Source organism: Drosophila ananassae, chromosome XR, assembly GCF_017639315.1.
Source record: "Drosophila ananassae strain 14024-0371.13 chromosome XR, ASM1763931v2, whole genome shotgun sequence".
Lineage (NCBI taxonomy): Eukaryota > Metazoa > Arthropoda > Insecta > Diptera > Drosophilidae > Drosophila > Drosophila ananassae.
The window spans coordinates 18,670,036-18,681,372 of NC_057932.1; the positions used below are offsets into that span (position 1 = coordinate 18,670,036).

General features: G+C 47.9%; 3 protein-coding genes across 3 annotated transcripts; 1 reads left to right on the forward strand and 2 right to left on the reverse strand.

Moving 5' to 3' along the window:
* Nucleotides 1–799: 799 nt before the first annotated feature.
* On the forward strand, nt 800–9,613 carry LOC6504499. The gene is made up of 6 exons (XM_032452352.2): nt 800–3,704; nt 4,983–5,430; nt 5,488–6,002; nt 8,582–8,946; nt 9,150–9,339; nt 9,413–9,613. The coding sequence occupies exons 1-6, from the start codon at nt 899–901 to the stop codon at nt 9,574–9,576; spliced, it is 4,488 nt and encodes a 1,495-aa protein (XP_032308243.1). The 5' UTR covers nt 800–898; the 3' UTR covers nt 9,577–9,613.
* On the reverse strand, nt 6,676–8,445 carry LOC6504413 (PE-PGRS family protein PE_PGRS16). The gene is made up of 2 exons (XM_001966987.2): nt 7,457–8,445; nt 6,676–7,396 (listed from the first exon to the last, which is right to left on the reverse strand). Exons 1-2 carry the CDS (start codon nt 8,302–8,304, stop codon nt 6,877–6,879), a joined length of 1,368 nt encoding a protein of 455 aa, XP_001967023.1. The 5' UTR covers nt 8,305–8,445; the 3' UTR covers nt 6,676–6,876.
* Nucleotides 9,614–10,208: 595 nt separating the features above from the next.
* LOC6504412 lies at nt 10,209–11,313 on the reverse strand. The gene is made up of 2 exons (XM_001966988.4): nt 11,097–11,313; nt 10,209–11,003 (listed from the first exon to the last, which is right to left on the reverse strand). The coding sequence occupies exons 1-2, from the start codon at nt 11,196–11,198 to the stop codon at nt 10,536–10,538; spliced, it is 570 nt and encodes a 189-aa protein (XP_001967024.1). The 5' UTR covers nt 11,199–11,313; the 3' UTR covers nt 10,209–10,535.
* Between the last annotated feature and the right edge of the window lie 24 nt (nt 11,314–11,337).

The following is an 11,337-nucleotide window of genomic DNA, read 5'->3' on the forward strand; positions in this document are numbered from 1 at the left end:
TTTAATTTTTTCTGTGAATTATAGACATTGTTTGCAATAGATTTGAAAATAGATTTTTTAGAAAGAACATAACCTTTTAAAAATAATTGTAGGCTTAGAAAACTTTTTAAAGAAGAAAATAATTAAAATGTATACCATTTTCATTCTAAATCTATTCAATATTTATTATTTTGTGTATTTATTATTTATTATTATTATTATTATTATTATTTATAAATTTAATATTTATTTTTTCTACAATCTTATAATTTTTAGTTTCTTTATAAATAGTTAGTGGTTTGTATAGTCTGTGGCTTAGATTATATCTATATTTATTTGTTTTCTATATTTATTTAATTATTTTTTAATGCCTTTGTATATATTTTCTATAGTTTTATATTTTTTTTATTTTTTATATATTATATTATAAATTTTGTATATAATTTATAGACTCTTATCCCACTGTGCCAAGTAGCACTGGCTCGCAATTAAATAGAGGCTATGATTAGATCGGCAATTTGGCATGGATGGATGAAAACTGTCGCAGGGCCAGAACGATCGACAGGTCGTTGTGGAGGGAAGAGTCAAGAGTGGGGGCTGCCAGCTAGTTGGCTCTGTTGAGGCTCTTGGCTAAAAGTCATAAGTTGGTGGCAGCGTTACGGGCCAAAAGCCAGGCCGAGCCAAGAAACTGGGCGACAGTGGAACAGAGACGGCGGAGGCAAAGACAGAGAGAAAGATAGAAAGAGCAAGAGTGGCTAGGGAGGGAGGCAGGGGGGGCTTTCTCCAAATGGCCAACTCTTGAGCCGAGGCTCTGGGCCTGTTTCATTTATTAGCCAGACTCGCAGCCAGACGGTTCGTTTCAAAAAAAAACAAAAAAAAAATCAAAAATTAAAATAATTCGCGCGGGAGTGTGTGAGATATGTCTTGGTCCGGACATCTCTGGGCGTGGATCTGGCTGATCCTACTGGCCAGTGGTGTCAGCCAGGCCATTGATTTCGGCTACCATCCCAGTGCCGAGGAGTTCGATTCGCTTCTGCGTACCAATTACGGGCGGGACCTGCTCCAGAGACGGCATTCGGGCGTCCAGGACACCCGGAGATTCGTGCCAAGGTACCAGCATGAGACCTCCGTTCGCTTCGACCAGCCGGAACTGGACTTCCAGCTCTTCAGCCAGCAGGACGAGAATGAGATCCAGTTCGGGCAGCCGTATGTCTTTGAGTCGGTGGAGGAGACCGCGAACTCCGGGATATCCGACCAACTGCACGTCCAGAGCGAGCTCCTGGAGATCAAGGAACCGACCAAGAAGCCCCCTCACCCCACTGAGTCTACCAGTTTTCCCATTTATTTCACCCATCCCAGTACGGGGATTGTCTACCAGATTAGTCAGGTGGGCGGTGGTGGTGGATCGGCAGGACCTGCTCAGTATCCTTTGAATCCCAGCAGTCAGAGCCGGAACGACAGCAACTCCATTGCCATTTATGTGACGAAGGCGCAGTACGACGCGGACTTGGAGCTGATGAGGAGGAAGTACGAGAAGCAATGCCAGATGGTGGTGCCACCACCGGGCACTGTCATCTCCACTTTGAATCCCGTGAGGAGTCCCGGGGCCAGTGGGGCCACCACCGCCAGGCCACAAATCATCCGGCTGAAGAAGCCCTCCAAGAGTCCCCAGAACCAGAAGCCGAACAACAAGTTGCCACAGAAGCAGAACCACCGACCGCCACCGGTGATGGTCACCAGTGGACCCATCGACCATGTCAGCGATCAGTTGCTGAAGTTGCCCCACCGTGGCGCCACCACTCGCGCCACCACCACCACCACCAGCACCACCCACCGGCCCAATATCCGGCGCAAGAAGCGCAAGAAGAAAAGGCCAACAAAGCCCAAGGTGGTCAAGAAACGGCCGGGATTGAATAATACCAGGAACCAGCCAGGTCCTTTGCCGGTTATCTTGGGCAAGAGACCCACCACAGGGACCACCACGACGCCGCCACCCGCCCAGGTGGCAGGACCTCAGCTGGAGAAGCCGCACATGCCGCATGCCACACTGCCGACGACGGGGAATGTGTTCAGCCAGCACCTGTTCCGCCAGGAGGAGGGAATGGAGAGTCCTTCGGGTCAGTTGGAGTTGCCGCAGGATCCTCAGGAGGATCTTCGGGAGTTCCCCCAGGAGCTACGGGAAGTGGTGGTCTTTAGAAGACGTCGATCTTTGGACTTTGAGGAGGGACTTGGTGGAGAAAAAGGCTTAAAAAGTGGATCTGATAATGGAGGATCTTCCAAGGACTACGAATTTAAAGATAAAAGTGGAGAAGAGAGTGCAATTCTTCCATTAAATGTTGCAGAGAAGAATCGAGAAAAGGAATCATCCGAAAAGGTTCAAATAGATCTTCTACCAACAAGAAGAAGGATCAGATCCTTGGAAATAAATGGAGGAAAAAAGTGGCTAAAAAAAGCCATAAGAAAGGCGATAAAAAAAGGAGCCAGAAAGGCGCAGAGAAGAGTCTTCAAAGGACCAGAAGAAACAGAAGAAAGTGAAAGAGAAGAAGACACACTTCGAAGAAAGCGTCGCTCTTTGGGAACAGAAATCGGAAAAGAATCTCCCGAAAGGGGAGTAGAAATAGGAGGGGAAAGGGGCATCAGAAAAGGATCAGAGAAGACCGGAAGTGCCAGGAGGGTCAGTACGCCCCGAAGAGGAAGTCCTTCGAAGCGGAATCCCCAGTCCGGGAAGAGGAAAACGAAACAAAAGTCCACTTCCTCCCCGCCACCCAGTGTCCCCAAAAAGGATAGTTCCAGTCCCCTTAATCACCGCATCCCTATGGCGGTGCATCTGCTCCACAAGAATCACAGCCAGGACGAGATCCACAAGGATAACCCGCCAATCCTGAAACAAAATAAGGACACTAAAAATGCAACAAAAATTAAACGAAAAACGAAGGAAAGAAAGCGCGGAAGACCGGACGTGGGAAGTGCCTTTGATATTTTCGAACTGATGTCCGATGGGGACTACGAGGACGACGAGGACGAGGATCAGGATGACGAGGACTACTACTTCGATGGAGATTCCGGAACTCCCAAGCCCCATACCCCTGCCGAGGGCCACAAAGTCAAGAACGAGGACAGCAGTTCGGCGGAGGAGGGAGCGGACTTTGGGGCCATGGTGGTGGAGGAGACGACCCTGACCCCGGCCATGTCCAGCAGCGAGGAGGAGGAGGAGGCCATGGACCAGGCCGATGCCACCAAGAACTCCATGGCCAAGAAGAAAATCCGTATCAAGAGGCGGCCCATCGACTCTGACGAGGATTACGATGAGGACGAGGACTCGGGGATTGCTGGCTTCTTTCGGATGATCTTCTATCCCGTCCAGGTGGCCATGTCGCGGCTAATGGATGGCTTCTCCAGTGCCGATGAGGACGAGGATAAGGAGCCCTTTAAAGGACCCACCATCACCAGGTATCCCACCTATACCCTCTACCACAGTGCCCACAGCAACGAGGCCTATGCGGAGGACGAGGACGATGGCGAGGAGGAGGAGGAGTCTTCCTCCCTGGGCAGCTGGTTCGGCTCCTGGTTCGGACTCCAGCAGAGGACCAAGAAGAGTGGAAGCACCACCACCTCGTCGCCAGTGACTCCAGCGCCCACCAAGGAGGCGCCAGGATGGCTGGAGTCCTGGTTCGGTTTCGGAAAGACGAGCACCGCGGAGGCGGACGGCGAGGATGATTACGACAGTGAGTTGCCTTTTCCTTTATTTATTTATTTTTTAGTTATTAATTTTTTAATTAGAGTCTTAACAAATTAATGAAGCATTTAAGCTGGCAATTAATTGGAATTAGAAGCTATTTTTAGTTGATTTTTTTTATAAAATCTATAATATTAGGAACCATGGAACTTATTATAGCCAGAAGGTGTCATGGTTGGTTAGATTTTTAAAAATAAATAGAACTTAGTAATGATGATGAGGTGTTTTTATTTTTAATTTATATCAAGTGTTAGATTATTTAATAGATTTTTTATTAGGTGAGTTATAATCTAGGGGGATCTAGGGCTGTTCTACCTTAAAGTTTCAAGAAAATAGATCAAAATATTTATCATAAATTATATATTAAAATTGTATCTGTGAATAGAGATAGATCTAAAGTACCAGGTATCATATAGTCTATACTGTTTTCTTTTGAAGAGAGGAAGGAAATTGATATAGATTCTTAGGAGACTCTCATATATCCTCCGGATCGGGATAGAAAATATAATCCAACTATGAGATCTCTAAGAGATAGATCTACGGAAGTACCAGGTATCAAATAGTCTATACACTATTATGAAGAGTAACCTGGTACTTCTGGAACTAGAAAGGAACGTTTTTCAGGGTCTTTGAATGATATATCTTAAAGATCTGGTACTATTTTTCCTCTCTTAGAGACATAGATCTTTGCAAGTACCAGGTATCATATAATATGTTCTGCATTCTTTTCTTATCTGCCCTCATTAAGAGTACCTGGTATCATATAGTCTGTATTCTTATGTCTCAGGAGTCATATATCCTCCAGATCGGAGTATAACTGACTATAATTCCTCTCTAGAACTCCTCCTTCTCCCTTTGAGACATAGATCTGTGGAAGTACCGGTTATCATATAGTCTGTACACTATTATACCTTTAAGACTAAAGAAAATAGATCAAAATATATATTTTAAACCCACCTTGTATTAAAATTCTATTAGCCAAGTCTCTAATGAATATTTTCTTTAAAAACAATTACTTTAAAAGTTATAATAGCCATATCCCCAGCACACCCCTTACTTAACTTAGTGGAGAGATCGGCTCAATGAGCAGCGATGGCTATCTGGAAAGGGAAACCAGTAACCTAGTAGAACCCACTAACGGGTCGCCTCCAAAGTCTTCCCATTTCTGGTCACGCTTTCTGCTGCCACCGGAGCGGAGTAGTGGAGGGAAAAAAATAAAAACTTGGCCAAGACTTGGTACTAACTAAAGGTTATAACTTTCCCGCAGAATGGTTCGCCAGCTGGTTCGAGGGGAAGCCGAAGCGAAAGGTCAGACGCCGCTCCACCACCTCGACCTCGACCACCTCAACCACAACGACCTCCACCACGACGCCGTCGTCGGTGGGCCAGATGCCGATCTTGACGATAGTGGATCCGCTGAGGAATCCCCAGAACTGGATCGGGATCCTAGCCCATCACATTGTCAACTCCACCAGCACCACCACTGGGAATCCCCTACTCCAAGCACTGGCCACCAGGATGAGTACGAGGGGCACTACCACGAGCACCACCACCACCACCACCTCCCGGCCGGATGTGCCCAGGAGGATCAGCTATGACAAGTACCAGATCTGGAGGCTGAAGCCGCAGGACGAGGGTCAGGTGCGGGCCCTGGAGGAGTTCAAGAAGGGCGAGGACGGCGTCAAGATGCACTGGCTCAAGGGACCAAGTCTCAGGTGGGATTAGAGAGATTTTATTCCTAGAAATAGTAATAACCCAGAGGGTTCTTCCAGAGGTCTCACGGATGTCCTGGTGGCCCCCCGAATGCTGGTGGACTTCCAGGGAACCCTCAACTACGAGGGCATCGCCCACGAGGTGCTCATCTTCGACGTGGGCAAGGCCATCGCCTACGAGCGCTCCAAGGAGGACTACCTCCACACCACCCGACCCTCCAAGCTGCGGCCCACCATCCCCTCGAGCTCCAGCCTGATGTCCTGGAACCGCTACCACAACCACGACGAGATCGTCAAGTACCTGGAGGTGGTGCGGATGAAGCATCCCCAGCTGGTGGAGCTCATCCACATCGGGCGCTCCTACGAGGGTCGTCCGCTCATCGTCGTGAAGATCGAGTCCAAGGATCGGGCCAACCCGGAAGGACTCTCCGAGCAGAAGCGACCCAAGAGGAAGCGGAAGTCGGGTCGGGCCAATGCCGTGTTCGTGGAGGCGGGGGCCCAGGGCCTGGCCTGGATTGGACCAGCCACCTCCACGTGGATGATTGCCGAGATCCTGAGGCTCATAAAGAGTAATAGTGAGTATTATCCTGGTGGTGGTAGAGGGAAAAGGGAAGTATCTCTCCTCTAGAGAGATAGATCTTTAGAAGTACCAGGTATTGTATAGTCTGAAGAGTCACCTGGAAGTTGGAGAGAAAAAGGGGAGTCATTCCGATGTTCATATCTTTCAGATATATCTTCTTCTAGGGAGATAGATCTGGGTATAGAGATGGATCTATAGTACCAGGTATCATATAGTCTGTAAAGAGAATGGAATGTGTTTCAGAGTTGTAGGAGGATCTATCTTACAGATCGGGATAGAACTTCAACTCTTACTATACGATCTCCTCTCTACCCTTCTTCCTCTCCTAGAGAGATAGATCTATACAAGTACCAGGTATCATATAGTCTGAAGAGTTACCTGGAGACAGAAAAGGGAAGTATTTTAGACTCCTGGGAGGATATTTTCTCCAGATCGGGGTAGAATACTGACTAAGTATGAGATCTCCTCTCATGTTCTACCTTTCCTCTTAGAGAGATGGATCTATAGTACCAGGTATCATATAGTCTATATATCTTACAGATCGAGATACCCTGCTCTCATTAAGGAAAGGAGTACCAGACTTGGAAGATATATCTTCCAGATTGGTATAAAGATCCCCTCCCATATCCTTTATCCTCTCCCTAAGCCCAGGAGTACCAGGTATCATGTAGTCTATACACTGTTCTTACGTGTCCACTCTACTCCTTCCGCCGTGGCTTGGAAAAATTTAATTCGAACTGAAATTTGTAGGGGAAAAAATGGGTCCTTTGAGGTCCTTTCAAGATTCTTAGCACAGAGGGGCGGTTCCCGGAGGGAGGAGGCAAGTGGGCGGCGGACGGAGGAATATACTGAAGGACTGCCGCATCCTGCTACTGCATCCAGCGACTGATCATGTCACGCAACCAGAGCACCATCGTCGGCGGCTGTTTCATTTCCGTGGGAATGGCATAGCGCCGGGAGTTGATGAAGATGGCCCGGCCCTCGCAGTCCGAGTAGCGTGGCTTCCGCCGGCACGGCGAATGGTGCTCCACTTTCATCCCACACGGGCTCCTCCGCCGCTCGGAGGAGGCGGCCTTCTTGCACTTGTGCTGGGCGGGACAGCCGGCCGGCTTGTGGGGGCAGCCGCGGTGCTTGGGCTTCGGCTTGGGCTTGTGCCGCGTAAAGGAGCAACTGGACCGGCTCGAACGGTACCGATGACGGTCCCTGGCATGGCAGCAGGACCCGCTCCGGTTCGTTATCATCGATATGGCGAAGGCCAGGAGCAGAACACCAAATATAATGCCCACCGCCACCTGGACGTTCCGTTCGGCGTTCTTCAAATCCACCAGTAGTGTGACGACATGGTAGCCCAGTGTGATCCAGAAGGTGATGGTGCAGATGGCAAAGAAGCTACAAAACCAAAGAACACATCAAGGAGGAGCTAAAACCAGGATTGGAGGATCTACTCACACCAATACGCCCAGCACCTCCAGCAGGAATGTGATGAAGAAGTTGAGCTGATCCCCGCCCATGCCCTCCATGCCGTAGGAGCCGCGCTGTCCACCCCCACCTCCGCCACCCGGTCCGGCCTTGAAGTTGCCACCCGGCCGCCATGCCACATTGCCTCCAGGCGGCTGTCCGCCCGGCTGTCCGCCACCACCAGGACCCCCACCCGGATAGCCACCGGGTACACCGCCATGGACCATGGCAATACCGGTGCCCATACCCGTGACAACGCCACCATACGGATCACTGCTGACGGAGCCCTGGCCGTGGGCGGTGGCACATCCGGCATCACATCCGGTGCCGTAGCCGCAATCCTCGTCACAGGGCGCACCCAGGGAGCAGCGGGTATGGCCCAGGGTGGCGGTGCCCAGATGGAAGGCAAAGCCGAGGGTGTCACGTCCCTGGTGGGCCACCGTCGACCCGGGCTGACTGTTCCAGCCGCCGTGGCAGGTCGGCGCCGAGCTCAACGTCCGGCCCTGGTTGGCCTGGCCGAGCTCCTCGTAGGTGTCCCGGCCGAAGATCGAGTTGGCTTCCCCGAAGACGATGCCGCCACCGCTCTCATCGCTACCGAAACGGATGTGGGAGTCGGGATCCGGTATGATATCAGCACCACCACCGGCAAAGCCAACACCACCGTGATGCGGCGGCAGGCTGGAGTCCCGTTCGTCCTGGGGGTCGGGCGGGCCGTTGACCTCGCCACCGATGGTGATGCCCAGGGCGCCGGGTAGACGGGCGATGCCCCTACTCTTGGCCACCGCTCGCATCACAGATCCTGCCCGGGCGGCAGCTCCCTTGGCCCGGGATTTCTCCATCTCTCGCTGACAGTTGGTGCTCCTCCGGGATTATGTCCTCTGGCTGCTCCCAATCCAGCCCAGTCCGATCCGATGGCTTCTGTTACATTCGATCTGTTTTGAAAGGGATTTGGAAACTGATTGGAATGCCAAAATTGGAGCAACTGACTAACCAGGCCGAGGTTACGTCGATCTCCGACTAATCCTCTAGCTTTTCAAGGATATTTTTTTACTAAAATAATTAAAAAATATTTAAAAATTAAAATAATAATAAAATACAATCTCTTACGACTTCCAGAGACCAACGAGGACATGGACTTTGTGAGGAACACCACCTGGTACATTATGCCCGTCCTGAATCCCGATGGCTATGCCTTCAGCCATGAGTACGATCGCTTCTGGAGGAAGTCCCGCTCCCAGCACCAGGCTCCGCCACCCAGCGGCATCCTCGACTCGGCCATGACGTGGCTGCAGCAGAAACAACACGGCCCGGAGAAGGTCTGTTACGGCGTGGATCTGGACAGGAATTGGTTATATCATTGGGGCAAGCGTGGCAGTTCCAAGGCTCCCTGCAATGAGTTCTACGCCGGACCAGCTCCATTCTCCGAGCCGGAAACCAAGGCTGTCTCCGATTTTTTAATGGATTATAGAACGCAGATTAAGGTGAGTTGGTTAAGGGGTTCAAGGACTCGATATTTTTGGAAAAATACATGATCTTAAAGGGGGTTTCTGAGGGGTGTTTTTATGGGTCAGGGTTGCGGGATAAGAGTCTTTCTTTAAGGGAAGAATTCTTCTAAGAAAGAGCGGGCAAGTCTCCTAATAATTAATTAAAAATATAAATCCAACCTCTCCCGACTCCCTCCCAGCTCTACATCTCCCTCCAAGCCTACGGCCAAGTGGTGTCCTATCCCGTCAAGGCCAATTCCACCTTCAATGCCGAGCGGTTGGATGACTTCCTGGACGTGGCCATGGTGGGCACGGATGGGCTGCGGAAAAAAGGCCACAAGTCTCGCTACAAAGTAGATGCCTCCAATGACCTGATAGAACAGCGTTCAGGTGATAATTATTATTCCAAAAAATTGAATTAAAATCTGTACTAACTGGAGGAGATGTCTCTGCCCCCCGCTAGGCTGTTCGGATGCCTTCGCCGCCTATGAGATCGGGATACCCTTCAGCTACACAATACAGTTGGCGGACAATGGAGTCCACGGATACTTGCTGCCCAGCAGCGCCATCGAGCCCACGGCGAGGGATGCCTTCGAGATCATCAGTGGAATGTTGGATTATATTTGAAAAATAAATAAAAATCAGGACTTCTAGGGGGGGGTTTTTTCGGAGCGAAATTCGGGGAGTTCCAGTTGTAGTTCCTTCTTTTTTTTTTTTTTGTCTACTTGGCGGCTTGTGTTCCGGAGATCCTTTTTTTCCATTTCCGGCATGCAGATCTCCATGTAGTCTAGTTTAATTGCCTTTTTTTTTTTTTTTATTACATTTCTGTCTTAAATTGAGATTTATTTTATGTGTATTATAACTTAAAATATATATATTTGATATTTTTTTTTAATAGTTTTAGTTAAAATCCTATTAAGAATAAATAGTATATCTTACAAAAATAAAGTCTTTTTCGATTTGTTTTCTTTTCTAATTTTTTTCGCATGGATGCCATGAAGTTTTCCAGATTTCTCTCTTTTTTTTTAGCACTTTCTTTTAAGGATTATATATTTTTTAAATAATATATAATTTAAAGTGCGATTTAAGACATAATATATGAGCATTTAAATAGTTTATATCGGATGGGATATAAACAAAAAAACATTTCTTCTTAAGATAAATTAAAATTTAAGTTTTATGCTTAAGTTTAAATTAACATTTGGTGTTCTTCAAAGGGTTTGAACTAAAATTAAATATATATTTCGGTTCTTAGGATATTCTTGATGACTTTTTGGATACCAAAAGTTTTTATTTTTAATCTGGAATACTGCTCATTTTTTTCCATAAGACACATAATTATTCAGCTTTGATTTTTGACATAATTTGAGTTAGTTAGCCCTAAACTATAATTTTATTTATATTTTTTAAATACTGCTTGTTTTTTTTGCTTTAGAAACATAATTTTCCAGTCCTTCCGTTTTAGTTTCAACTTAAAACTACAAATAATTCCTGTAAACCTTTTCGAGTATTTTTCGAAACCTATCTAAGGCACTTGAATGTCCTTTTTAGATATCCTTTCCACAAAAAAAAAACAAAAAAAAATCTTACTGAGAGGAGAAAATTCTACCCGCCAGTTTGGATAAACTTGTGTGGCACTCGTTGCCGCAAAAATACAGACCGCAGAGCAGCTTGAACTGGGCCTGGGTCAAAGGATACGAGTCCTGGGACATCACCAGAACGGTGTTCACCGATTTACATCTGGCCTGGAGCTGTTCCCGGTAGTTGGCGAACGCCGCCGAGCATTTGGCGATGTGGCGGACCAGCTTGTCCGTGGAGCACTGCTGCATCACCGGCCGGTGCAGGGCGTTCAGAACAATCGAATTCAGATCAAAGATGACCAGGTCCAGGTCCCTGTCGGGAAAGTCCAAGAAACCATGCGGCGTGCTCTCAATGTCCGGCATGTGAACGATCTGCAGCGTTGAGTACTTCTCCAGGTTGTGCAATTCGGCACTGCCTTGGCGACTGTTTATTAGCAAAATACGTTGCTTTTGCAGCAAACTACGTTCGCAAAGCTGTCATCCATCAACCAACAAAAAATCACAAAAACAAAAACGTAAACAATTTTTGGAGGGAAGTTTTTCCAAAGAAGTCGTGGGGGCACTCACCTTGCTCAAGCTGCGGCCGTAGTCCGCATTAGCGGCCAGATAAATGTAGTTGCTGGGTGTACCATTCAAGTGCGGGCTGATTTTGTGGTTCGGGTTGACCATGTTTGTTCAAAGAAATTGTTATATTTTATTATTATTCGGCTTTTAATTTATTTTTCCAAACAATAACAATCGAGTGACCGTGGTGGATGTGCCAAAAAAATACTGCATTCTGGCGATATCAATTCAGCCGATATATCGC

What these genes read in the sequence shown, in the direction of transcription:
- LOC6504412 (XM_001966988.4), bottom strand. Translation starts at nt 11,198, where the DNA reads ATGGTCAACCCGAACCACAAAATCAGCCCGCACTTGAATGGTACACCC. An exon ending in ACGGCCGCAGCTTGAGCAAG is followed by an intron (nt 11,004 to 11,096) that starts GTGAGTGCCCCC and finishes GATGGATGACAG; the next exon opens with CTTTGCGAACGTAGTTTGCT.
- LOC6504499 (XM_032452352.2), top strand. Translation starts at nt 899, where the DNA reads ATGTCTTGGTCCGGACATCTCTGGGCGTGGATCTGGCTGATCCTACTG. An exon ending in ATTATAGAACGCAGATTAAG is followed by an intron (nt 8,947 to 9,149) that starts GTGAGTTGGTTA and finishes ACTCCCTCCCAG; the next exon opens with CTCTACATCTCCCTCCAAGC. An exon ending in CCTGATAGAACAGCGTTCAG is followed by an intron (nt 9,340 to 9,412) that starts GTGATAATTATT and finishes GCCCCCCGCTAG; the next exon opens with GCTGTTCGGATGCCTTCGCC.
- LOC6504413 (XM_001966987.2), bottom strand. Translation starts at nt 8,304, where the DNA reads ATGGAGAAATCCCGGGCCAAGGGAGCTGCCGCCCGGGCAGGATCTGTG. An exon ending in GAGGTGCTGGGCGTATTGGT is followed by an intron (nt 7,397 to 7,456) that starts GTGAGTAGATCC and finishes TTGGTTTTGTAG; the next exon opens with CTTCTTTGCCATCTGCACCA.